Here is a 27,969-nt window from a genome sequence, read left to right on the forward strand (position 1 = left end):
CACTGAGTAAGTGTACGAAAGTATCTGCCTTCAAATAAACTTGAGTACCTTGCCGTATTATGATTGTAATTATTTTAGCTGAGTAAATGCTTTATAATAAACATATAAACCCAAACACTGGAAGGGAACAATTTTCACTGGGTAGACCAACGCTTCTTTGAGATAAGAGGTAGCTAAACAAAATATTACTAGTTTTATCACCGGTTTTGCATTGCATCTGTAAATCTCTGAGCACAAACATAAACTTTAAAAGGAAAGCATATTCATTTTGAAACGTAGTTACAATATCCTTAAATTTAGTCAATGGAGATAGAACCACAGCAAAATGATGAAAACGTTGTTGTTGATGAGGATGATAACGTTGATGATTATCTAGGGTTAACTTACTGTTCACCTACAGTAGAGTTGCCAATTCCTGCCTTTGGACGTAGGGAGGAAACCGGAGGACAGGGAGGATACCTGCACTAACGCAGGGAGAGCATGCAAACTGGGACTCGAACTCACAACCTTGGAAGTGCGCGCCTCACCGCGCAGCCCCTGTGAAATACAGACACGGCTATTTTAATTGACTGCTCATTCCCATTGCACAGGGATTGCACTTGGTTCAGGAAGTAGCTGCGTGGATTTACCAATAAGTCGGATCGGATTGGTTCATTCGGACGGGACTAGCATTCATCCTCAGCTCTGCCGCCTTTGCCTCCGGCAGATGAACAAACATGCACTTTTACCGTGCCTCCGGGAAATCATCGGCATATTGGCTTCGGGATGACACTGGTGATATGAATGGTATCACCTCTGCGCAGCTGTTGGCCTGTTGCGTCAATCCCCTCCCTCCCGGGCCGGATGCCGGGGTCCCTGAAGGCCCTCCGTAAGGTGGCGGCCGGTGCTGAGCCGTGGGACCGGGAGGTTCCTCCTCGCTCCAGGTTTTTGAGGATTTTCCCTGTCCTCGGGGATCACACTGTGCATTTCTTTGCAGTGACACGTTCAAATCCTCCCCGTCCAATTACAGGCTGCAGGGTTGTGAACAGACATAAGAGGCTCGTTTCTGTAATGGCAGCAGCAGTAAAGAAAAAAAAAACCGAGGACGCCTTTAAAATGCTTTATAGATTCTACATTATTCATGCAGAGCACACACACACACACACACACACACACCTCTCCAGTCAGAAAACGTTGTCTTCATTTCGCAGCCGTGTGGTCATGTCGGCCTTATCAAGGGCTGTCAGAGACGTGTCCGTCATGAGAGAAACGGCGGAGTGGATGAGCGATAGCTGTCTGCAGCACGCACCTTTTCCTCCTTGCCAGGGTTATCGGTGAGATGGATATTAGTCTACAGCAGATGTTACCATGGGTCTAATGCAGACATAGAAAAAGAAAAAGAACACGTTTTTGCATCAGCAGCTCTTATTAATAAATCAAATGATCTTATTATAATACTCTTCTTGGTTAAAAATGTTGGCATCATGTAAATGGCTTGTTAAATTGATTACTTTTACCGGCAAGCGTTTAAGTTGTGACAAGTTGTGTATAATCAGTGTAAATTTGGTTCACGTCCATTAACCCTTTTACAGGCAGCGTCCATAAACATTAAGCTGTATGTCAGGGGTGGGACCAAAAAAATCAGACAGCGGTGATTTAAAAAGACTTTTCAGCAAAAACCGTACTTTGATGTAGTGTTTCTCCTCCTCAGCTACAGTCACAGCGTATACAGAACGTTCCTGCAACGCATCACGGCTCTCTACTGTGCTGTCACGGGCAAGAAAACTCCGTCTTATTGCATCGCAGGGTTGTCTGTGGTCCGAGTCTCTCTCAGAACGCATTGGGAGGAAGAAAAAAATCACTCCGGCAGTCGTGCTTCCATTGGTTCCGGTTCATTATCATTACTGTGAGGACGGGAGCCGGTATTTAAAAAGCCTGATTGGGCTTTTTAAAGTATGTCACACGATGTCACATGAATTGGCTCTGCTATTGTCCTGCATGAACATACAAATTCACCTCCTTACAGCCGACACGTGCTGTCTCCAGAGGGGGACTGTCCCTGTAACTACTGATTGTAAGACTCTTCGGATGAGGGCGTCTGATAAATGCTGTAAATGTAAATGTCATAAATGGCGGGGAAAGACGATTCTGTTTATCGGAGTATTGAGGTTCACTCAAGTGTCCTAGATTCCATTGCAGAAAAAAAAAAGTCAGTAATTTGTTTCAAACGTTATCAAAGATTCATCACCACGTCTCATTTTAAACTAGCACACAGCTCTGTCTTACTTTCCGACAGAAATACGGTTTGTGCTGAAAACCGGCATATGTGCTGTCGAGCCAACGCGGACCCCACCGTGACGGTATTTCTTTGGTAGCGGCTCCATCTGTCAGATAACAATCTGCTCCATCCAGAAGTGTACGTGTCTCCAGGTCCTCCATTCGCGTCCCACTTCTGCCCAGACAATCCTCAGCTCCAGATGAAGAATAATGTCACGGCTGACACAGCCACACAGGACCATTGGCACTATTTTCAAACTGGCACTAAGCGCAGCTCTGAACGTGGGACTTGTTCAGTAATGTATGTGCAAATCCTCCGGATTTACATGAATAAATAGGTAAAAGCGGAACGAAGCGCTCGGTGGCGCATGCTGGTGTGTATTTGTTTCTGTTAATGATGGTTTTTTTTATAAAAAAGCGTTTGAAATTGAATTGACAACCTTCAAGCTGTACGATTTAAACGCCTTCGTGTCAATCAGTACGGCAAATGCACACAATTATCATGGAAGGCCGTGTTTCCTTCTTGTTTTACCTTTTTAGTTATGGAAATTTGAGGCCTATGACCTTACTGCCCCAGCGCTCAGTGGCCACAGTGAGAGACTAAAGAAACGACGTTTGAATAAATCAATTACCATGTCCGTTGGAGGACTGTGGGGGCTACATGTCCCCCCCATGTCGCCTTGGTGCCAGGTGACAGGACGTCATCATTTCCTCTCCAGGCTGGTTTTAATTAGAAAACGGAGACACATCAGGCTGCCGGCAGCCACTGATGAATGTGCTCATCACCACGCCCGGCTCACGTCGCCCACACTAACTGGAGCGAAGGGCCAGGGTGAGTCCGGTCCCCTGGGGACGTCCGTGTGGCTGCGCAAAACGCGTGCGTTACAGGCTGTTAAACAATTCTGTTCCCCCACCAGTACTGCGCCATGTTCCTGCACAAAAATAACTTCTTCTTCTTCCTCTTCTTCTTTTTTTTTTACACTGGATTTTTTTCATTCACTCAAAGGCGTTGGTTTGATCACAAGCTGTTCTTCTGAACTGGAGGACAGAGCTATGAAGTATATCTCGCAAGAAAAGGCGTGCTTTTTCATGGCCCGAGTTGGGAATACTTCACGGAAAAGAAATCGTTTCTTCAGAGTTACCTCAGAGCGCGTAAGAAGCTGGGAGATGCGATTATTTTAGGTCAGCGCTCTTCAGATTCCGTGCCTGTTCTCCGGGGAGACGCGGAAAGCAGAGGGGTAGTAGATGTCCTGCCAGCTAACCAAGGCCATGTTGCATTCGGAGAGCTGCAGAGAAACAGGCCTTTTGACACACCCCATCCTTTATTACTGTCTGTGCATTAACATTTCTGTTTATTGCCAGAATATCTTTATATATGTATATATTGTATTTGGTACCACCTGCCAGTACTCCATTTTTTGATTCGATTTCTCCTCTAATTTTAAATTAACTCTAGAAAATAGCCATGTTTGTGTCATGCAAAGAAGGTGCAAATGCTTGACATTGTTATCATTTATAATGTTTAATAAATGAAAAGAGAACCGGTATCACCGCAGTGAAATACCCACACCTATGTGTTCTGCAGATGCACTTATAAAAGGTCCTGATCACTCGAGCATACGTTTTTTTTGATGAATTAAATTCCTGAACATGAGTTGCTTTAATTGATAAATGTGAACAGTAGACAGCCCCAGTTCCATATGTCACTTTAAACTAGCCGCCTAGCTTCAGTTTTGGACGGTGTTGAATATTGAACTGGTCTTCATGACTGGCATAAGAATACTGCATCGATAAATATTTGCTTATTGCCTGGCATGCAGGAATAGCTGCAGTGAATATCATTCAGGTCAATTAAAAAATAAAAGTACCTCACACTGAAGGATTTATTACTATCATACATTGTACTTGATTTTCTACCAGTCCATATTGTGCTGTAAAAGCATCATTTATATATATTTTTTGCACAGACTGTAACAATGGCAAGAAAAAATTAATTACAGATGGATCCGTCATGTTCGGGGTTTCAAATTAAAATGTGTATGGCTGCCACTTCCTGTATTGATCAGAACTGGCACAAAAAAAACAAAACAAGACAAAGAGATTCCTCCGTCTTCAGCATCCCCGTCCGCAGGCCCTGTTTAATTGTGGTCACCAGCCGGAGCGCGTTTGTCATCAGACGAGCACACAGCACCAATCCGCTTATCAATGTGTGTCTTGGCGATGTTGCCATGGAAACGGTGTTTACAGCCTGGCAGGGTTCTATAAATGGCTGTGCAATGATAACGGAGCCAGACCTGTGTGGTAATGTCAGGAGGAGGGGAGAACATCTCTGACAGGTGAAGGTAATGTGATAAGACGTTTTGATCAATGATTAAAAATTTGTGAGTAACTTTGAAGTCGTTTTGAAAGCATTGCCATGAAAATATCAGAATGATGAACGGCCACTACTTTTGAAAATTGGTTCCCTGTTTTCCTCTCACTATGGTAACAAGAAAACCAGAAAAGACATTGAGACTTTGGGGGAATGGAGGGCTGATGAGCACCAATTTAGATAGTGGCAAATTAGAAATTAAAGCTGACCTTGAGGCAAATGGCTATTATGGCAAAGCACCAACTGTCAAAAAAAGGAACTTTGAATACCATTGTTCTCCGTGATAATGTGGATTTCTCTGCAGCTCTTTCTGGGCATATTACCTGTCTGGAAAGCAGGTACCAGTTTAATGGCTTAACTTCTCCAGAGGTTCGTGGACCCTATGGTAGGGTGGTAGTAGCCTAGTGGGTAACACACTCGCCTATGAACCAGAAGACCCGGGTTCAAATCCCACTTACTACCATTGTGTCCCTGAGCAAGACACTTAACCCTAAGTTGCTCCAGGGAGCCTGACCCTGTAAATACTGATTGTAAGTCGCTCTGGATAAGGGCGTCTGATAAATGCTATAAATGTAAATGTAAATGTTGTTTGAATGCTTTGAAATCTGGATGCAGCAAGTTCATTACATGCTGACCTAAATCCAAACTCGAAACACCCAGGGCCCAGTATTCACTCTTGCGTTAGATGACTTACTGCACTAAACCACTTACAATATTTACTATTTACAAAATCTGTAAACTTAATTCAATTCCCTACGAACCAATGAAAAAAATGACTGAAGGAGTTGGCAGTTTGGGAACTATGGGAAGTTATGGAAATGTGGAGGGCCAAAAAGTGCATCCAATGCCTTTCATCTGTTTCCAGAATTCTTTAGCCTGTTGCAGATGCATTTAGACATTTCAATTTTCATTAAACGTGGCAACAGAATGTGCAGCTCTTTAGTTTAAATGAAAGAAAAATTTCTGTCTTCTTTCGTTTTTTGCCTCCTGCTCATGCTGCGCCTAAAGCAGCGTGCCACATATGATGTTTTATACCATGTAGTGCTGGCATGTTATTAACATCCAGACATGCTGCCATGAGTCATGTTATTATATATCATCACAATTAACAATAATATGACGAGAATCCAGAATCTCCGAACAAAAACCTTGACTCAACAAATGATGTGTTGATGTTAAAGGAGAGAAAGCATTTATGACTGCTGACAAATGTTATGAATGTTACAATGTTATACAAGTCAGTTTAATGTGTTTGTTTTAAATATAGCAACAATGCACATGTGATCATTTATATTATAACAATAGATTGAACTGAACAGCACAATGCCCTCGGCTATTTAGTTAAGATCTGGTGTGTGAAGTCATGTGGGAGTTTTCTGTTTCTGTCACAGACAAATATTAATATTCCGCAAATGTGAAACGCATCTCAGAACAGGCCTCCCTATCCCCAGGCAGTGAAAAGTTCACTAACGCTACCATAGTGAGACCTGTGACAGGAAATGGAACAAGCGTTAGTGGGATTCCCTCTTACACACACACACACACACACACACACGCCTATACATATGAGAGCTGCATAACTGAGTATATTTCTTTTTCAGACACATCAAGTAAAAGCATTTGATGTACTCAGCAACGTAGAGGCACTTCTGGAGTGGCGAAGTGCCTCTTTTTTAAAAACACGAGAATAATTTATAAGTGCACATCCACTGCAGGGAACCTGCACCTCGTACATACGTTAAATACACAAAGATCTTCCTGGCAAAGCTCTCAACCACCGTTTGGAAAAAAAAAGCGAACAGAATGTGAGTTTAGATGCGGCACCTCAGATCTTCAGCTTAACTCGTGGCTGGAGGCACAAGATCAATGTGCTGCCAGAGATGGAGACCCTCTTGGTCCGGGACATGGAAAGCTGAAAGGCCTCGGCCGTATTTATTACTGCTCGCACCCTGCCATTCATTTCGCTTTTTGACTCCCGCAGGCATAAACCAGGTATCTGATTCTCAGAACTGACGTGATGACATTTGTTGCTTTGGAAACGTTTATTTGCTCTATTCTGTATTCAGGCAATTTCTGACGTGAAATTTGAACGTGAGAGAAGTGTAAAGACAAGTTAGAAAAGTTTGTTTTAAACTTATTATCCCACCTGCTGCTCACATAATGAGAAACTGCCTAAAATTGATGGGTTTGGTGTGAGGTGTGAGATGTGATAACAGTTCCACACATGCCTACAGCTCTCGGTTTCTCTTCATCGTGATTTTTTAGTGCAGGACTCTTACTGTGTAAAAGAAACGTACGTTTGAACAATGTATTAGTACTTATTATTCATTTCGGCTGCTGTGACAGGCAAATCTTTTGCCATTTTTTTTTACCATGAGGAACCATCGTTCCATTTCTGATCCAGCTGCTCCAAAGCAACGTGCAGCGGGCACTCCGCAATCAGGCAGGATGAAATCCGAAGGGATGAAGCGGGATGACATTATCATGAGACGTTGTCACTCCCAGGAGTCCTCTCTGCCAGTCAAAATGCCAGGTTGGAACACAATGTGGTTTAATTGATTAAATACAGTGTGATGGCATGGGCGGCTGAGGGGGCGGCAAACATGTATTTTTTTATTTTTTTATTATCGCCGCAGTTCACCAAAGAGCAGCGATTTGCAATTCAAGCTACTTACAGATAATGTGTCGAAAATCCTCAGCGCCGCTAGCAAGGCTGGTGAGAAATTTTGAGCTTCTCGGCGGGTGACTCACTGATTCTTTATAAGGTTATAGATGGTTCACTGCCTATCGTCAATAAGTCATCTACAGGGCTTCTAATAAGTGTAAAGGGGAAAAAAAAAAAACCCCAATGTCTTCCATTCTCCTTGGTGGTGCTTGAAATGCTCTGGGATTTCACAGGCACTTTTAAGGGACTGCTGTGGCCTAAAACGTCTGATTTCTTGCCAACTTAAAGCGAGTTTGCAGATAAAATATACAATAATAGTTAGAAAATGAAAGTGCTGTTACCTGTTTGGCCCGACTGCATTACACGGTGTGACAAAAATTCTTACATATATATGATTATATATCCAGACTTCATTTATTCTGCATTAATGTAGCAGTAGGACACTTTTTGGCCATTTTCACTACTGATATGAGCTGAGAAGACCAGTAATACATCTGTGTGTCCAGTAACAGCATCTGTCATTACTGTAGAAATATCCCCTCTGACAGAGCACACTAAGCTCTCAGCAGCGACACCATAAATGTTTCGGCTTTCCCTTTTACATTGGCACAAACGGATATATAAAGGCACTTTAGTCCCACTCACTCACACACACACTGCGCACATGCACGTACATATAATTTGTTCCAGCTCGTCCTGAAATAGAACGACAGCAACTATCAGGGGAGGAATTTCCCAGCTTCCTCTGACAGGGGGTGGCAATAACAATCCGTTGCATCAGCCAGGACATTCGTTCCATGTGGAACAGTGCTCTCTGACATCACTGTGGAATTTCCCCTTGGAAACTGATGATTATCCGTTGGAATAACTGCTATTGGATTTGCAGGATAGGACTCAATAATCAATTTCTGATGGGCCAGCGCTTTATCAATGGTGACAGGCATCCAGCTTTGCATGGAGAGGGATGAGTCGATCAGAATTACGCTTAATCTGATATCTGCGCATTCATTACTCCGACAGCCCTCTCAGGGCGGGGCGTGGAGAATTTTCGTACAATGCTCTCCGGTACAGATATGCCCGATGTGGGGAAGTACGCTACTTTGCATCATGCCCCACATAAGTGCCTAGGCCTGAATAGGATGGTTCCGTCACCTCGGAGCGGCCAACCTGACAAGGGCACGTCAAACATCCACCCGGGAATCTCATGCATGCAGGGAGCGTCGCTGATGGGCAAACCTGCCGAGAAACGCGAGGCGTAGGGCACAGGGGCCGCGCTTCTCCCAGTCCAGCTTCCTCCGGGGCTCACTGAGGGACGCTCACCCCCAATGTCTCCCCTGTCTTCTGACTGGGGCGGAGAGGTTGTCTGTCTCCTGCAGGTACATCAGCAGAGAGGAGCTGACAACGCCTGGCCGACCTGAAATTTCAATTCTGACATGGGGACACTTGACTTTCGCCGTTCTGGTGCTAGTAATCAGGGCCCCCCGCCCACACCAGGATGCATTCATTACGGGAGATTGAAATACAGGATATCGAGGGTGCAATGGATACTCCCCAGTATTTGATTACCTCCACTCCGATGCACTTGAGCATCGATGAGGCCGCTCCATTTGGTTTTTCTCTCCCTCCAGGTGAGCTCTGTAGGCCGGCCTTATCTCAGCGCCTGCCTCACTGGAGGACAGGATCAATAAAGTGGCTTCTGTCGACTGGGGAGCGAATTAAAAGCTTTCAGCAGGTGACCTGCCTGGGGTGTGTTTTCCAAAAGATAACGTCACGTTGGTCTAAACCCAAACCAATCAAGCGGCCATTCCTCACTACAACAGGGGGAACGCCCTCAGACCACCCACTCACCCACCCACCAGCACGCCGCCGAAGATTTCTTTATTAACCGGGCTGACAGCTTGACTACAAGCTATAATACGAAACATTACAGTTACAGGTTGCGTACGTGAACACACAACCGCGTACTTATTATAGACTGAGTATAAGAACCCTAAATTCAAAGCACTGCAACAGTCATATAGCATGGGCCATGTTGTCAGGTCAAGTATGTCCTCAGGATAAGATAATAACTGCAGCTTGAAGAGGAGAAACTTTATATTTGTTAATTATTTCTCTCCCCCAGAACATGCAGTGTTGCCAGATGCTTGAATATTTCAACCCTAAACTGGACCAGTTCTCAACAAGCAATTTCAATGCTTTAGCATCACAAATCCTGTCTGCTCATCTGTTGTTCACCTTCTAATAATCCAGGCATGCGGATGGATTTCCAGAGCTTCTATTCATTCTAATTGGCAAACTAGTGAATCTGACATTCCGAACAAATGCACCGTGTCACGTAACCTTTTAAATTAGTTTATTTTTCTTAGGAATGCTCTCGTTAAACAAAATTGATAATGATTTGGCCACTTGTTGAGTTCCAGTTTGGTTATTTTTATTTTCTTTGGCATGGCATTTGTGATTAATGAAAAGGCCATTTTTCTTCCTGGATTATTATAAAAATCACATTATTCTCCAGACTCCAGGGAGATAGATGAGGGCACCACCTTACCCACTGTGACATGTGAGGTGAGGTCCAAGTCTTTTAATTACCCAACCCTCTCTACCAAAGGTCATTGCATATGGTACTTAATGACCGACCAACGGGCCAGTCTGGCAGTTGCAACAGCGTCCAGGCCAATTCTGACTGCCCTTCAGAAAGACATGGAGGGATCAAAGACTCCTGACCCTGTCCCCCGACACACTGGCCTGCCTCATTACATACTTCAACAACAATGTGAGACGGGAATGTTTCTGACTATTCTTTCCACGTAATGAGGGGCTTAGAGGAAAGCATTTCTAGCGAAAAAGCTGAGCGCCTACGGACCTGTGATGTGCCGATCTGCCGATGAAGCCTGGAGCTTTATAACATAGAGCCGTTTCATATGCACACATAAAATATAAAATCATGTAACCAAGAATGCAGTGAATACAGTGCTCAAAATGAAACTGGCAGTTTTGGTTGCCAGAGCAAAAAAATAAGGTGAAATTAAAGCTCATTTGTGCTTTTTGCTATACGCTTAAAATATTCTTACTGATCCTGACCCCATTGCTCTTTATTATAACTAGAATAACAGTTGCATTGACCATTCAAGAAACCACAATAACTTTGTCTGTCAGCTGCACAAACCAGGTCTGAGGATAACAGCCATTAGGTTGAGTCGGTGATCATTCCACAGTTTCAGAGTCAGAAGTGAAAGGCTCTTGTCTAAATGGTCTCTGTGCACACCTAGTATGGAATCTACAGTATCCATCGAAGTGTTCTATTTTTCACCAAGGACATTAGATGGAAACTTAAACGTTCTAAAAGGCTGGTAGGATCAGAAATACAGATTCACGGTGGCTGATTAATTATGTGAGGGCAGAGTTTTTACATTGTTGGGCCTCTTTGGTTATGACCCTGTCTGGCTGCAGCCTCGCAACCTCTCAGCGTTTCCCATCATGCGCTTAGAAAGTCTGTTTCCAGGGCAACCACCGCACCAAATCCATTTCCAAAGGCATCTTGCCGAAGAGCCTTTTGTTTACACAGTTCATGTAAAAGCAGAACATTTATTCATTCGAAATGTGAAATTACAAGAAAATACCTGGATGAGAACCAAATAGGTTGCCCCCAAAACATCTTTCTTTCTTTCTTTCTTTCAATTAGCACAATACGTTTGGCTTGGGCTGCAGTTATTTCACAATTTCAGTTCACAAAATCAATAAAAACAGCAATTTTAGAGCTTCTCACAATGTTTTCTACAGATATTTTAGTCGCGCCTTGATTCTCTGTTCTTAAAAGTTCTGCTAAATAGTTGGAGATTCAACCAAGAAGTCAAATAAACATCAATGTACATCAATGCTTTCATGTTTTCTGCATTAACTGCATTAACATTTTAATAAATGTTAATGCAACGTTGGGCATCGTATATTAAATTTAATCAACATTAAGCAACTGAACGCAACAGCTACTATTATCACCGTCATTGCTGTTGTGTAATAATTACGAGGTGATTTATTCCCGGGAATAAATTTGGGCGCGTGCGGAGCGTCCAGCCGTCCGAAAACTCGACCCACCGAGGTCTGTCTCGTCAGTCCGCGCTTTTCACCATTAATTGGACACATTGAGACGCTTCTCACGTCCCCGTCCCCCCCCCTCACCTCGCCCCTCTCTCCTCTTCTTCTGTTCCAGGCGGCGCGCCTGCGCGCACACGGACGCGGAGCTCTCCAAGTGCCGGAGCGCCTCCCGTTCCACCCGTAGACGCGCCCACGCCGCGCCTGGACTCGGGCAGGAGGACTCGTCCACTCGGACCCCGCCATGAGACCGCGCACCGGGATGCGTCCCCGCCGCGTCCCGCTCCTCGCCGACAGCTCCACCTGCGCGCCGGGCAGAAAGAGACGATGCTGACGCGCGGATCGAAATTAAACGTTACTGCAACATTCAACACCAAGAGGAATGAATCGCCTTTTTGTGCACATTTTCTCGGCTGTGTTCGCATCTTTACTTGGGATTAACAACTTCGGGTAAGCGGAACGTCGCACCACTGCACAATTTTAAAAAAATAATAAAATCCTCAGCTAAACTTGCCAATTATACAAGTTAAAGGACTTTAAAGCAAAGACTGACCGTGTGTTAACCCCAGGAGATCCAATATACCATGCTGTCTAATGATGAATTATGAATTTTTGTTGCAATCATTCAGTGAGTCAATCACACGGGGCAATATGGAATTTTGCAGTGCCCTTGTGTTCACCTCGCCATCATTCGGTTCTCCATAGGAGGCAGGGCGGTTAATGAGAGGGCGTATGTGTGGCACATAGGGGCGAGCTAAAGGAGAAAATTAGTGGGCAAATTCATTGGGGTTTCTGGTACCAACTTCTGAAAGTCTCTGATCAATTTGATGGCCGTTCGTTCATAAAGACGCCTTGTTTGTGGGTGGGGGACGTCTCCGAGGCAAACTCAAGAGAGATATTTCTAGATATGTGCACACATGTACATGTAAGATGTTGACTTCCTGCTTCTCTCTGGTTTATTTCAGGGTGATGGATGCGAAGGAGCACGACTCCCGATCAGGAAGAGGCTCTACAATGACGCTTATGTCTCCCTCTGATTTCTTAGACAAATTAATGGGGAAGACATCAGGCTATGATGCACGAATCCGACCCAACTTCAAAGGTATGACTTCTGCTGTTGTTCTGGAAGGGAATGCAGAAATATTAGACCTAGAGCTTCAATGAAGTCATGCATGTGCCTTCCCTAGTCCTTTAAAAGGATTTTGGAGCATGCTTCTAGATCAATCCCTCACACGACTAAGTGTTAAGGATCCCCGCATGCCTCTAGACTGTTTCCTGCATGTAAAAAAAATGGTTTCTTAATTTGCCGTGTTTCCCTCGGTTGATAAATTGAGCGTGCCAGTTCAGTGGCCCTCAGCGATCACAATCAATGTTGTTTTGCCTAAAATTGCAGTGTTGAATAAAAGCTCCAAATGATCTGCATGACCATCACACCTTTCAAAATGACACCAGCCACTCTCACCGTTTCACCGTTACATACCATCCCATCATTTCTGCTGCCCGGCCCAAATAGAACTGCCGTCTTCAGCTGGACCACCTTCAGAACCTTGCATTCCAGGCCAGGCTCCAGAGTGCTCTTTTTTTCCACCAAGTTGTTGTGGGGGCAATGTGAGATTTCCATTAACGGCATTTGTCCGACGCCCTTATCCAGAGCGACTTTCAGTAGTTACAGGGACAGTCCCCCCCTGGAGACACTCAGGGTTAAGTGTCTTGGTAGTAAGTGGGGTTTGAATCTGGGTCTTCTGGTTCATAGGCGAGTGTGTTACTCGCTAGGCTACCCTTCATACCCAGAACGTCGGGGCTCTGTGGTGGCCTCTCCCTGCGTCAGGTGACGTCTCCTGGTGTCGACGTATGCCTGTGCCACCGGGCTCATCCTGACTTGGCTTTGTTGACACCCAGACGTGACCAAGTGGAGCCACCCCAAGTCACAACTCTTGTACAGGCGTGTGCAGTAAAGGCCTATACAAGATGGGGTTCGTTCGCTCCACGTGCTGCTCTTCTTACTGTGATGCTCCCATCACTCTGGAAAAAGAGCAGATCCGGACTCGTCGGATCACATGACCAGAGTCCAGTTCCACCCCCCCCCTCCCCAGCAATCTCCTCATACTTCCCCGAAACGCAGGAGCATGCCGATCGTAACGCAGCCAAGTGGCCACTTTTTTCCTCTGGCAGGGCAGCATGTGTTTTTACCATCGAGGTGTTGACCCAAAAATTGCATGCAAGGTGGAGGGCGAGTTAAACCAGCGACCGCGACCCAGACAGACTCGGCCGAGAGCGGCCGAGAGCAGCCGGCACAGCGCGCCGCCCCAAAGCGTATCTCGGAAAACACACGCCCACCGGGCCGCTTCTGTTTGGAACTCTGTACTTTGGAAAGTAGAGTGATGAAAAAGCAAAAGCTATTTTTAATCTGGGCGCCAAGCGAAGTGGGCTTGGACAGGAAGAGTGACGATAAGAATTTAAGGATGAAGCGAATGTGTCAGATATTTGCAAGGTTGTGGAAATGTTCTGTATGCAAGCTTCAAGATGAGGAAAGAAGCCAACTACACACACACACACACACACACACACACACAAAGACAAGAGATGTATTCATAATCAGATAAAAGGTATGTTAACATGTCCTTTTTTGACTCGGTGTCTTCAGAAGCCATTATAATGCATTACACGTTACATATAATAATAAACAGAACTGGTACAAATGCGCGTTTATGCTCTGGGCAGATTTCATATTTGGTAAAAAATTGCGTGCTGAGCATCCCAGTGTGCAATCATTGCAGCTAAAGACACATCACATAGTTTCATTAGTATTGCGATTTCTGGCACAGAATTACCTTGCTGTTCTGTTCGCCTGTTTAATGCATAAAGTGTGCATGTTATCTAATTAATAAATCAAATCCCGCATCACTGTCCTGATCTGACAAGTAACCTACGTCAGCAAACCAGTTAAGGAGGGAAAAAGAGTGCCGATTAACATTCGAACATATTCACACAAAATATCACATAAAATAAAAAGCCCAGAATTGCAGACTCCATTGGTGTCACAATAAGTGTGTTGAAGGGCCACTCATTTTTCGGCCCCCGTCCACATGAGAATGATTTTTTTCTAAAACGGTAAAATTGCAGTAAAATTGCTCATTTGCTCTTGCGTCCACATGGACATGGCGTCTCATGGGACCCAGAATGGCTATTTTCTAAAACTGCTTCCAGAGTGAATTTCTCATTTTCACGTATTCATGTGGGCTGCGAGGCAGCTGACTTATTAGCCCAACCTCCAACTTGACCTATAACCCCTAACGGGTCCTACATGCTAGAATGGCATGTTCAGCAACTACAAGAAACCCTCTCCACGCGGAGTGTTCCTAATGAGAAGACCGGGCTGTAGAACCAGGACGTGTTTAACTCACCGCGAACGAGAACCAGATGCTAAACAAGGAGATCACTTTTGGTGCGAGCGGGGAGTCACAGCGCCACTTACAGGTGTGGAGGGGGTTAACACAGCGTTCGGGCCGTTCTGTGCATCTCCGGGTGGATGGCAACTTACTTTAGAACCTGAAAACCCGTTTTAGAGAAAAAGCGCCTTTGAGTGGACGGGGCCTTTAACCTTCAGCTTTAACCCCAAACCCCCCAGGTTCACTGAGCACATGACCGACACGCCCTTTCACGGGCGAAGTTGCTCTCCTTCATTTCGCTGCTCCGTGACACTAAATGCAGCAGCCTGACAGCAAACTGAGGCAAATATTAATACCACGCCACATGCAACATTGATGAGGAGCGTGGAAGCAAAGTTCACTTCACGCACATACACTCACTCTCGCTCTCAGGTTACCAAGATAGCAGCCCCACTTCGACATCTAGAAAATACAAAAATGTAACGCTGGCAACTCGAAGATCTCACTTTGAAGGAAAAGGTGTCTGACAGAACGGGCAAAAAAATCGATTTACACAACAAAACCCGAAAAAAGGAGGCCGTTGGGTGCCTCCGCTGAGACCAATTCAAGACGAGATTCCAAAATAGATGTATCACGCATCGCTCATTCTTTCATCAGGTCCCGCATACGTTAACTCTGTCTGGCTCAGGCACGTCAACGGGAGGCAGAACGATCGTGCAACGCACACACTACGAGGATCAGAATATCCCGCCGCGTGTTGCCTACATGTTTGTCTGGTGCTTTGGGAGATGCAAGATCAGAATAGCATGCCAAGGGCTGATCAATGAGAAGGCCGGATTATGTAAAACATCCTCTCTTCTGCTGGGGCTCCGATTCATTAATCCAAACGTAGTAGATGCACAATCGCTGCCATAAATCCACCATTCCCTCGGTCGCATTCATAATGCATTAATTGCACCGTCCTCTGTGCATATCTGCGCTAAAACGTGTTTGCTTCCCAAAGCATAGAGGAGGAACGTTTACGTCTGTCTGAAATTGTGAACTTTTAGTGAACTCCAGCAGTTTAAAATTGGACATGACAAACAGTCCCTGGGGCCAAAAGCAGGAATCAGCGCCACAGGCGGCGCCTCCAGAACTACATGTTATTAATGCGGTAACAGCATGGAAATGCGGGTCCTCTGGACTTAACATGTGATGTTGTAGCTGCGTGTTGTGTAAGTCTGCCTGGTTTAACCACTCGGCAACTGTTCCAAAAGAGTTTGCACAGGGTGCTTAGACCAGAGATGGTAATATCAACATGGGTGCAGCACCAGAACAAAGTGTTTCTACTTATTTTCATAAAAAAATTATTATTAGTTGTCCATTTACGTGGGTGGACTCCCGTTTACTGGGTTGCTGGGCAGCTAGTTTCTGTGCTGCATCCGTGTTAATTACTCTTAAGACCTAATTTCTGCTCCCTTAACCTACAAAGATGGTTAGATGCATGTCAATGTGTCACCTCACTGCCTACATCCATCCACACATCCTTCATATTAAACATCCACTATTCGCACTTATGGTCCGTCAAAAAGACTCACGGTTATTTTTGAATAATCTTGTAAGCGTTGTTCCATGGTAAAAAAAAACTGCTTTAAATAGTGGCCTACTAGATGACACTGTGTGGCCAAGGGGTTGAGAAGCAGTGTAAAAAAAAGGGTGTTTGAAAGTTTTGATGGTTCTACAAAAAAAAAAAAAAAAAATGGAACCATTATCCATAACTTAATTTCACATTGACCGTAAATGAGCCTTAATACTTGATGCAAGGTCCACCCAGGCCTATTTAGTGTGTTTCTCGGTGTACTCGGATGCCAAGAAATACAAGAGATACAAACTATAGGGGAAAAAAGGTGCTGTTTATGAGATGTGTTGTTTGATTTTTTTTATATAAGCACCCCCTGCAGATTAGAAGTGTACCCATTAGTCAGACATTTAAAAAATGCATTATTTTTTATTGTCATCTCATTCTCACTCCATTTCACAGGTCCTCCCGTAAACGTTACATGCAATATTTTTATCAACAGTTTCGGCTCTGTCACAGAGACCACTATGGTAAGTGCACGCAAGTCTTGCCTTTCCCTGCTGTACTGAAACGGATGCCAATGTGTGATTTATCGTCCAACCTGCAGGTCCACCAGTAAATGTTACCTGCAACATATTTATCAACAGCTTTGGCTCAATAGCCGAGACCACAATGGTGAGTTGGGCATCATGTGGGGCCGAGCCGTTGAGCCCCGACTCTTTTCTCTGGACTGGCGAACCGAGCCGCCGGCAACCTTTTCATACTAAAGAATGCCAGTTTCTTTTTCTCTGCCTTTTCGATGCTCTGCTTTGTTTTCCCATGAGCAACTATCATATTTTAAAGTCTATTGGTGGGACCATTAGTAGCTGCGTCGTTCCTGTAAACGCTTAAAACAACACTCAAGGCAACATTGATCTGCCGTTACCAGCGCTGTGCTAATTGAGTTTTGTTTTAATAATTCACGGAGAGAACGGCGGCAGATTATTCATTGTAATTGCTGCCAACACCTCGGGGCGTGAGAACGTTAAGGCTTGTGATTCAAGCAGATTGATTGGTGCAGCGTCTGGAGATAGCCAACCGCTCCAGGGGTAAACAGTTGCAGGTCCGGAATCCAGCATTCCGCTGCTTTTTAAGACACATTGATCAGTACCATTTCAACAAGTGCTTTATTTAAAATATATATATACATATATACGCACACACACAAACCTGGAACCGCCAATAAACTGTTTCTACCAAGAAAAGGGTACAAACGTAAATGTTCACTTTAAAGGTTCTCTCTGCAACCTGATTATTTACACAAATTACACATCAATTGGCACGGAGACTATGAACCATCGTAGAATCCTTCACATAATTTCAATTCTCTAGATATTAGGGCAGAACATGCACTGAGCATGCCAATTATGTCGAGTAAAACATACATACAATTATTTGGAATCACATTTGTTCACTAAGTACATAAACACAATTAATTTGGTTATGGCTATTGGCGTCTCCTCAAACAATACTCCACAAAGACACAAGCATTATGAATTTAGCATCACAACACTGGCAGCAACGCTTTGCAGAGTTCACCTTTAATGAACACTTCAGATATTGCATTGAAATACTTGCATGAGTCGAGATCAACCTACTAACTGCATCTGGAAACGTAAGTGGCCGAACGTAGCAGCTAACATTCGCTTCCGTAGACTGAGATGTGAATGTGGTAAAATGCAATATATTCAAATCTTTTCCAGGTTAAGACAGCTTTTATAATAGGATGTTGGTGGTAGGTCTGAATGAAATGTAATCTATTAAAATGTCATGTCACTTAAAATTAAAACATACGAGAACAAAGGTAACCTTTGTATAAAATTGTGTAGAATGTCTGTATTCGTATAATGTCCTTGTATGAATTGTCCTTGCCAAACAAGTCTTGTCTTAAAGTGTAATTAGCAAACAACTCATTCTAAATAGCTGAATGTAGTTATCCACATGTGCAATAGGGTTCAAAAGTCAGGAATAATTTCTATTATTAAATTTACTTCTGTACATTTTCAGGTTCATAGCAACACTGGCCCTTAGAACGTTTACGCAAACTTTTATTGAAACAAATGGGGGGGGGGGGCGATATGTACTTGAATGACATATTCCATTATGTATATTACATATATACATACCCATTTTGCAAAGAATGTAAAAAAGAGGTAGCCTATCTTCTGGACTTTTGAACCCCAGTGTTTTTATACCTAAATTTGGTTGGGGCCTGGCTAACTGTGGCCTGGCTATCTGTCCACAGGACTACAGAGTAAACATCTTCTTGAGACAGACGTGGAATGACCCACGGCTCTCATACAGCGAATACCCAGACTCGTCACTGGATCTGGACCCATCCATGTTGGACTCTATTTGGAAACCTGACCTCTTCTTTGCCAACGAGAAGGGTGCCAACTTTCACGATGTTACCACGGATAACAAACTCCTGAGGATCTTTAAAGATGGCACTGTGTTGTACAGCATCAGGTAGGCAGCTACACTACTGAATTTTAAATAAGATTCGAGATTGTCCACAGATTTCATCCAACATGAGTATTTTATCAGAAACGTGATATGCCGTCCATACTCCAAATGAACCTGTCTACTCATTTTCATTTGTAAAATCCCTGATTATGTGTGCAGCAAATACAATCCAACTCAACAGCAACCAGTGAAAATGCATCTTTAAAGCCCATTTGCAGCAATCATTCTCAGTTAGAAGAAGATTCTGGTAATGACTGCCTGTGCACAGTCGGTGGGTATGGGTGGCAGAATCAAATCCATTTAACACTCCGAAAAGTGTCTGAGGGCCCCCAGGAATGCAATTGGCTACGCTCCGGCAGCCAGTTTAGTCAGCTGGCTTGCCTGTCCTCCCTATCTCTCAACACCTGCTGTCAACTGGCCAGATAGAACCGGGCAAACAGAACCCCCCCCCCCAAACCCCCCGCTATTCACACAGGCTACAAAGCTCGATAAAGCCCGGGGCTCTGACAGAGAACAGTAGCAGTGCAAGGCTTCAGAGGATGTTTTGGAGAAGACAGTCATATTCAAGTTAAGGCAAGAATCAGATGGAAAAAAGAGTAGAACACCAACAATGGCGCGTGGGTTGGAAAACCCATTTATTCCCACTAGGCCGGTGAGAAAACATTCAATTGTGCAAATTACAGGTTGAGAAGAGGCCGCAGTAATCGGAACGTTGTATCAGGCCACAGCAGGGACTAATCCAAATTGAATGGGGGCTCTTCTCTGGGAGACTGGTCACGGCAAATATTTGAATAGGACGTATGAAAAAAGCCATTAGAAACCTGTAACCCACACGCAATCTGCGTTATATAGATTGAATATTGATATGCTGTATCTTGTTGTTTTCCATGAGGTAGTATTTGTCACATGATTTTTAAGCCAGAAATACAATCTTCTCATTGCCATATATAGGCTTTTTTTTGTCATAATATAATGGCTTGTACCTATATTGCTTATGCAGACAGTCTTAATTTGTCAGGGAAATCAATAAAAAGATTATTAATACCTTTGGATGCATAACTGATGTTGCCATCATAAGGATTTTCTTTTTAAAGAATGAGCCTGTAGAAGACTCATTTCATCAAATCCATTTGGTCTCTGTCTTCTCTACATGACCCAGAAGTAAACCTCATTCACCTCATTAGGCCACCTTCTCCTGCTGTTGGTCCAGCACTTTTGGCGAGGGCACTCTAGCCAGTCCACAGCAGTACAGGTTTCGAGACCAGTCCTGATGTCCTGAAGGTTTTCTGTGGGACGGGCTGGAACTCAAATCTTTTTCACATTGAGGAGTGTCCAGGATCAGTTTTGATAGGTACTAACCCTCTTCATGACCAGAGCCCCCCACATGACCCGTCATTTTGGCCATTCTCTCATCCAGTCCTCCTGTTATCTGAAATGTAGGCCTGGTTAAAGGTCTGGTTTTGACTGTCCATGTGCTGTATAATACGTACAGCCCATGACCATTGGAACCAGTGGTACCCATTTAGTTCAGTTTTGAAGATTTTGTTGCCACCAGAACCGCTTCAAGGCTCCATGTCACCGTCACTCAGCTGCAGAGATGGCCAGTGTTCTTCTAAGTGGTATTCTCTCGTTTGGTGTTAAATAATTATGGAGAAGATAACACGTTCTGATGACTTAAGGTCGTATCACACGATTTACACTATTTTCATTCTCATCAACCATTCAAAGACACTCATGTCCTTTCACCTGTCAGTAGTTTGAATGTTTAGGGTTTAATGGCACATCGTGTTTATCATATAAAAAGAACCGGTCGAGAAAATTCATATTTGTATCGTATTAAATTCAGCTGCGATTCAGCCCTCTCCCTGATGAACTCATTTCCCGGGAGCCCGGGCCAGGCAGGGGTGAGCGAGAGCTCCTCAGAGGCCCGGCGCCTTCGTTCCACATTCATCTGCGGCGCTGATTTGGCGGCCGGGGCGCGCAGGTGCGGTCCGAGGCCAGCCGTGCGAGGGGACGGCGCGGGAGCGGTTAGCGCCTCGCTCGGTTCATCACAGAGCGCCGCCGCGGAGTGCAATACGTCTCCGAGACAATAACCCTTCCTAATGAAAGTGTGATAGGAACCTGCTGAGGGGAACCCGGCCTGCTGTGCCGGGAGACCCTTGTGAGGTGGACAGAAAATATGGCGGCGGCGGCAATATGTGCTCACTGTAGCGGAGGGGGGGGGGGGAGAGATTGCTTTCTGGTTATGTAACGCCGCTGTGTTTTAGTGATTAAGATGATGGAGGGCGCTTGCGGTGACACATTGCCCGTCAGAATTTGCCGCAATTTCACCGAAACTGTGCATTAATTAAACTAAAGTAAGCCTTAAGCTGCCGCTGCTGGCGGATTTTGTGGAGAAAGCGTCCGACTTTAGAATGCGGCACACCTTGGCTGCCCACCTGCAACACCCCTAATCTGTGCGAAAAGTCACCACATGACACTTCCTCCTTCAGTCTGTATGAAGCTTTTGAAGCCAACTGAGCAGCTTTGTGGCTCCAAGGTCCCGGTTGAGTTGAGTGGCTGAAGGTTTACACTGTCACTGTACTCCTGTGGATGAAAGGATCTCATCAGGATCGATGTGTTTCATCAAACAATACGGGTGATCATCCACAATAAACCTTTATGGGGGCCTTTATGGGAACATCGTGTAGCATTTTGATTAGGCCTGCTGACAGTGCCATGAACAAGTTGAATTACAAGTACAGGAAACAACAGGAATGCAGGAGAGGGGGAGTTGACAGCACAGCACAAATTCATTATAAAGAACAGGTACTGAGAATGGAGTGCTACATTAAATGAAATATATAAATACATCAATAATGAAATAATACAGCGTGTCAAGAAAGATGGGGAAATAAAACACCATTACTTAATTCAATAATTTATAGAATATTATTGAATAAAGAATATTGAAATAGTTTACAATTTAATTAATTCTGTGCAGTAGCTCAGCTCCTTCTCATCTCTTTGACCTATCAAAGTAAGGGGGCGGGACTAACAGAAATAATGAAAAGGCCTGAGTGAGAACCTAGTTCCTCTTATCCAAGACAGATATAACTATCAATTTGTCCTTTCTTTATTTCTTTAACAGGATTCAAGAGCATCAAACACAGTACCAAACTTGGAGAAAACTACACACACAATTGACTCCATCCTTGTTAACCTGATCAAAGGTTTCCATTTATGATCATTTGTGTGTATATTGAGTTCATCAATGTGCTTTTGGGACCACTGGCACAGTGCAGAAATCTAAAAGAGCAGGCAAATACCAATACACAGCCTTTTTACGAACTCCCTGCGTTCTCGGGGTGCAGCAGCTATGGCACGGCTCTCAACAGGTTGCAGTGAAAAGGTTAGGTGGTGAGACTAGGGCGGGGCTTTCACGTGAAGCTCAGTGAACAGTGATCACGCACAGTAAAAGTTGAAGAGAAATTAAAAATATTTCTTCCAGGCTGACCCTTATCCTGTCTTGTCCAATGGATCTCAAGAACTTTCCCATGGACGGGCAGACGTGTACAATGCAGCTGGAAAGCTGTGAGTAACACCTACCACGTTTTACCATGCACATCCTACGTCCAACGTGGCTACATGGCACACTGTCTGTCATGTCTGTTCTCTAGTCGGTTACACCATGAACGATCTGATCTTTGAGTGGATGGACAACAGCCCTGTCCAGGTTGCAGAAGGCCTGACTCTGCCGCAGTTCATCATGAGAGATGAGAAGGAGCTGGGCTACTGCACTAAACACTACAACACAGGTAATCTAAGGAAAAATCATTTTAGCCGGAGTAGATAATAATCGATAATAATCAGTTGAAATCAGTCGGATTCCCATTTTCCATATTCCAAATCCAGAAAAAAACCTATATAGATACTTATATTTTTATGCACTACTCATAACATACTACAAATGTATATAATCTGGAACGCATTTATATTGTTTAGTGCTAAAATACCTACTAATACAAATCATAAAAAAAAAACAATTAATAAAATGCTGTTTATTCCTTCCTGTTTTGCTGCCACCCCACCAGGTAAATTCACCTGTATTGAGGTGAAGTTCCATCTGGAGAGACAGATGGGCTACTACCTGATCCAGATGTACATCCCCAGCCTGCTGATTGTCATCCTGTCCTGGGTGTCCTTCTGGATCAACATGGACGCCGCGCCTGCCAGAGTTGCTCTGGGCATCACCACTGTGCTCACCATGACAACGCAGAGTTCAGGCTCCCGAGCCTCGCTGCCAAAAGTAAGATGTGTTTGGAACGTCTGGCTTCAGGAGAAATTCCATATGAGCATCACGTCATCAGTCCAAGAAAAATTACGTATACAGTCCTTTCCACACATATGTATGGTTATATATCAGGTCTCGGTATTTTGAGCACCATCCGCCTGAAGGGATGTTCTGATCATTGCTCATTGTTCATGCCGTGACAGGAGGAATAGAACATATCTACAGCTTATACTAAAATCCAAAATCATTGTTACTATTATTTCATATGGATTTAAGAAAAATGGAGCAGCTGCACCTCGGAAGTCTCCAGAGAAGACATGCAGCCGGCTCATTGTCATGCCTGCTGCCGATTGTTATTCATATTTCTGAGACGTGAGTCACACAGCGGAGATCAGTCAAGCTCTCCCACTTTGGGCCACACATGACCCATGTTCTCCGCGCCACCATAAAGCAGGCGACATGAAAGCGAGGTGGGCCCTGTGAAGAGGAGTCCGCAGAGAGAACAAAAGCCGAATATGCCAAAAGAGTTCTCAAAAGAGCACCGCTCTCCCCGTACAATGCAAATGATCCGTCGCCCGGAGAAACAGACAGACGGGCTCTCTCACATGCACATTTTCCTCTCGCCGGACATGTCTGAAGTGTCGCTGAGCGCAAGTTACCCACTAGCTCGTTTGAAAGGTTGGGTAATTAGCTTGTAATTAGTCTAGCCCGGAACCCATTATGCACGCAATATTCTGTGCCTCTGATAGCGATTTAACCTGATTTGAACATTATTGCTTTGAAATGGATGCATTTACCTATTGACGTAACGCAGTGAGCGTAATGCCTGTTTCCTTATTTATAAGGCTATAGTGTAATATCAAAAATGTAGAAGTGACGGAAAGGCCAAGTGACATGCTGCATTTTAATATTGTGACTCCACTAATGAGATTTATTCATAGTTTGGTTTCTGAATCAAAGTGCCTTATTCGGCAGACCACATATATGTTGTTTTACAGTTGTTCCTGTAGACTGCACCAAATACTTCAACTCAAAAGCACATTAATGATTCTTTAATTAAAACGACGTGGTATTCTGAAACCTGTCCACGGTATATCAAAAATAATGTTGTTTCAATCAATTTCGCAAGTAAAAGGAGGGTCAGCTATTAAGCTATTAAGCATCAGTTTCGTCCTGGAAGGCAAAGTTAAGTTAAATACCTGTGCAATGTGCTTTGGCGACTGTAGAGATGCAACAGTGTAATAAATGTGCAGGTCATGTAGTTGCCATGCATCGCAGATGGCTGGGAATTTGAAACGACTGCATTCGCCAACAGAGAGCTTGTGGTGAGCATGGGGGAATATTTATAAACCGGCGTACTACACTCTTGTAAATCCTGCTGGCTTTACTTAAGACTCGAGAATTAGTGCCGCTGGAATGAATCGAGCTGTCGAAGGGCCCGGAAACGCTCCATTCTTTAAGGCTTACTGGCATTGTATCTCTTAGCCATATGCATAACCGCTGATTCCATTTAAAAATGTCCTCGTTTGGCTGTAATCGGAGCGCTTTGTTCTTCGGAACAGGTCTCCTACGTGAAGGCCATCGACATCTGGATGGCCGTGTGTCTTCTGTTCGTGTTCGCCGCCCTGCTGGAGTACGCAGGGGTGAACTTCGTCTCCCGGCAGCAGAAGGAGTTCCTGCGTTTGAGGCGGAGACAGAGGCGGGGCCCTAAGGTACAACCCATATTCATGATGGGTTTTTTTTTTTCCTGCAGTCATAGATACCTGTCCAATAATTTCCCAAAAGTACAGTTCCCTTTTGTCAGAGTGGAGAACCGTCCCTCTCGGCTCCTGATCATTTGGCAGACACTGAATCGGCAGTACTTCATAAAGAACGCCAGCCGTAACAGCCGAAAAAGGATTAGGATTATTATTACAGGCAGGGAGTCTGTATCTGGAGCCATGAATAATTTATGCAATACTGAGTTCTTTAATTTGTCTATTTTGGGGTTATATCATCCTCTTACATGTACACTGTCAATTACAACATGAAGCCACAAAACTTGATCAATCTGGCTAAACATGGGGAAAATTTAAAACATGGTTAATGTCTTTTCATCTGTGTGTGATGCCGAAGATCATTGTTAGATTTAGTTTTTCGGAGAACAGAAAGCAGGCTCTGAGGAGGTTGGCGGCTGTTGAAAGTATGTCACGCTGTCCCCGAGTGCTTCAAACGAGACACGTTCTGCTGTGGGCCCGGTGTTAATTCAGTCGAGCGACTGGCATCTTAAAGCCAGGGCCCAACAGCTGGGACAAGGCGTACCTGAAAATAAACGGACTGGCTGCTGGCACCTCGTCCTGGCGGATTCACATCTGCTCCCAAATGAAAATGGCTCGTGAATTATACGCCCCACGGCTGAGGTTCTTGTGCTAGTGCGTGCGTTTAAAGAGGAGGCTGTGACTCATATTTTTTTGTCTTTTTCGATGATGAATTTCCAGGACGATGACATCAAGGAGGGACGTTTTAACTTCACCGGGTACGCCGTGGGTCACTGTCTGCAGATAAAGGACGGTACGGCTATTAAAAGTCCCGCGACCAACGCTGCCACGCCACAGCCACCAACAAAGGATGCAGATAACGTGAAGAAGAAGTTTGTGGACCGAGCCAAGAGGATCGACACCATCTCCAGAGCGGCCTTCCCGCTCGCCTTCCTCATTTTCAACATCTTCTACTGGATTACCTACAAGATCATCCGGCACGAAGACATCCACAAGAAGTAGCCGAGGCTTTGAACCTGGTGGGACCTGCCAAACATACACGGAGGCTTTTCTCCTGGGAGAGAAATGCATCCTGGGACGCTCAGCAGAAAGCCTGCACTCTGAGGGGGGTACTGATGCGCTGAGGTTTGTTCTGGTTCAGGGAAAAATAAAACTGTCCGTTCAGCATTCCGACACGATTGCCAAATGCACAGGCAGGGTTTCGAGTAGAGAAAAACAAAACGAACAAAAAAAACTGACGGCTGCGTAAATTCCAAAGTTTCTTTCCTCCTTTCATGTTGATGGGCCAAATGTTACGTGACCTACTGCCACATAAAGCATCCAAGTGACCAACATTCCAGTGTTTTTGTACGCGTACAAAGGCGGGTTGAAACAGAGGTCGGATTTTTAGCCACGCTTTCGTACAGTGGGTGACGACCCTTTTATACAGGAGCATTAGCGTTCTCTACTGTTTATACGAGCTTAAGTGCTAGGCCTAATTCTGCCAGTCAAACGTACCCATGAATGCTGCGAGCACGTCGACGGTGCAATAAGCTTAAAGAAAAAAACGTTCGATATAAAATGGTCTTTGTGCTGAAAGGGTCTGCTTCCTTTTATTTTTCCTTTCAAATATTTGATTCCTTTTAAATATAAGTGAAATATTTTGCATCAATTGGCTTCAATGCAGCTTCTTATGTTTTCAGATAGTGTCAATATTAAAGTGACTTCCAGTATGCGGCACCACCAAACGATTGATGTTAATGAAGAAAATACTTCCTTCATGTTATTAAGAAACATTTAAGCATGTATTGGATTTGATTTGGAGTTTGCTGAACAGCGAATAGTATTCATTATCATTTTGAGTATGAGCTACGTCTTGTGAAAGTAGGCGTCGTTGTGGAATTACTGGAATTGAGAACACAGAGAGTCTTTATTAATGGTCCATGCGATAGAACCGGAAGCTGTTACGGTTCAGAAGGCCTTAAAACACATTATCAGTACCGTCCGCGAGCTACAGGTCCTACTGCCTGCCAATATTCTGAGCACACGGAGGAAGAAAGAAAGGAATCACACACACACACACACACACCTCACACACTACCTGCGGCAGCCAGAGAAGGGCGAGCAAGAGGAGCAGGCGGCTGTCTGAACCTCTTACCTGGCCAATGAATCAGGCTTCCTGCCGGAGCGCAGCGTAGCTGTTGGGGTCACAGAGGGGGACATGGGCGTGACGCGACACAGAATGGCGGCTAATGCGGGATAATGGGCTCTGCAGCCGGCCGCGGCCCCTCAAGTGCGAAGCGTTTACCTGCGCGGGCGGCGCCAGAATGGGAAACTTCACGCAGAGGAGACAGCGCTTAACGAAATAGCTGGTAAAACCCGAGCAACTGTCGCCATGGTAATTACATCTCGGCAGGCTCTGCCTTTAAAAAAAAGAGAGTCACCAGTGGCAACCTTCTAGTTCCATGACCTGTGCACTAATGGCTTAAGATCACCCCGAATTCACTCTTCAGTATGCCTTCATGCTCACTCTTTAATGTACATGTAATGTATTTTGCTCTCAAGGCAACACTACACAGCTACATTCGATAAATAATAAAAATGAAACGTTTAATAAACCGTGTGTCAGCTTCTGTATGTCTGACTCGAGTTCGATGCATTCATCTACTATGAACGATGGAAAGGACGGGTGAAACCTTTCCCCCCTGTCCTCTGCATCTTCCTCTTCTACACCAAACTACACCCATAAACCTCCTACTAGCTCCACCCTCAGCATCCTTCTCCCAACATGTCTCTCCTTCCACTGAGCACAGTACCGTCCCCACACACGGCTCCCCGAGCGCCTTTCATCGCTGCCCACTGCTGGGATAAAAGCTGAGTTACACTGACAATCACTTCACTTTCACATGTATTAATCAAACTCAAGTATTCATTATTCAAGTATTCAAGATTTAGGTCAGAAGTTGTCGTATGATACCCAATTTTGGCAAGTAAAATTATACCCAGGATCCACTGTCACATTATGACTTCTGCTACTACGCATACACACACATCAGTGTGAGACCACACCAATGGAAGTTGTAGATTGCACTCCCATGAGCAGATATATATAAATATACAGTCCAGG

General features: G+C 44.5%; 1 protein-coding gene and 1 long non-coding RNA gene across 7 annotated transcripts; one reads left to right on the plus strand and one right to left on the minus strand.

Moving 5' to 3' along the window:
• Positions 1-486: 486 nt before the first annotated feature.
• LOC114796514 (uncharacterized) lies at positions 487-11,740 on the minus strand. 2 transcript variants are annotated; one of them, XR_003750741.1, is made up of 4 exons: positions 11,469-11,740; positions 1,156-1,353; positions 630-1,010; positions 487-537 (listed from the first exon to the last, which is right to left on the minus strand). It is a non-coding gene; the product is annotated as an uncharacterized LOC114796514 (long non-coding RNA). The 2 variants fall into 2 exon arrangements; XR_003750740.1 differs by having other exon boundaries at positions 496-1,010.
• Positions 11,338-27,460, plus strand: glra2 (glycine receptor, alpha 2). Of its 5 annotated transcripts, none has more exons than XM_028990724.1 (10): positions 11,338-11,388; positions 11,500-11,831; positions 12,347-12,483; positions 16,791-16,858; positions 18,613-18,836; positions 22,324-22,406; positions 22,493-22,630; positions 22,907-23,121; positions 24,669-24,818; positions 25,584-27,460. In XM_028990724.1, the coding sequence occupies exons 2-10, from the start codon at positions 11,764-11,766 to the stop codon at positions 25,863-25,865; spliced, it is 1,365 nt and encodes a 454-aa protein (XP_028846557.1). In that variant the 5' UTR covers positions 11,338-11,388; positions 11,500-11,763; the 3' UTR covers positions 25,866-27,460. The 5 variants fall into 5 exon arrangements, with proteins under 5 accessions (XP_028846557.1, XP_028846555.1, XP_028846559.1 ...); XM_028990722.1 differs by lacking the exon at positions 16,791-16,858 and adding an exon at positions 16,936-17,003; XM_028990726.1 differs by lacking the exon at positions 16,791-16,858 and having other exon boundaries at positions 11,345-11,388.
• Positions 27,461-27,969: the final 509 nt, after the last annotated feature.

Source organism: Denticeps clupeoides, chromosome 9 (genome assembly GCF_900700375.1).
Source record: "Denticeps clupeoides chromosome 9, fDenClu1.1, whole genome shotgun sequence".
NCBI lineage: Eukaryota > Metazoa > Chordata > Actinopteri > Clupeiformes > Denticipitidae > Denticeps > Denticeps clupeoides.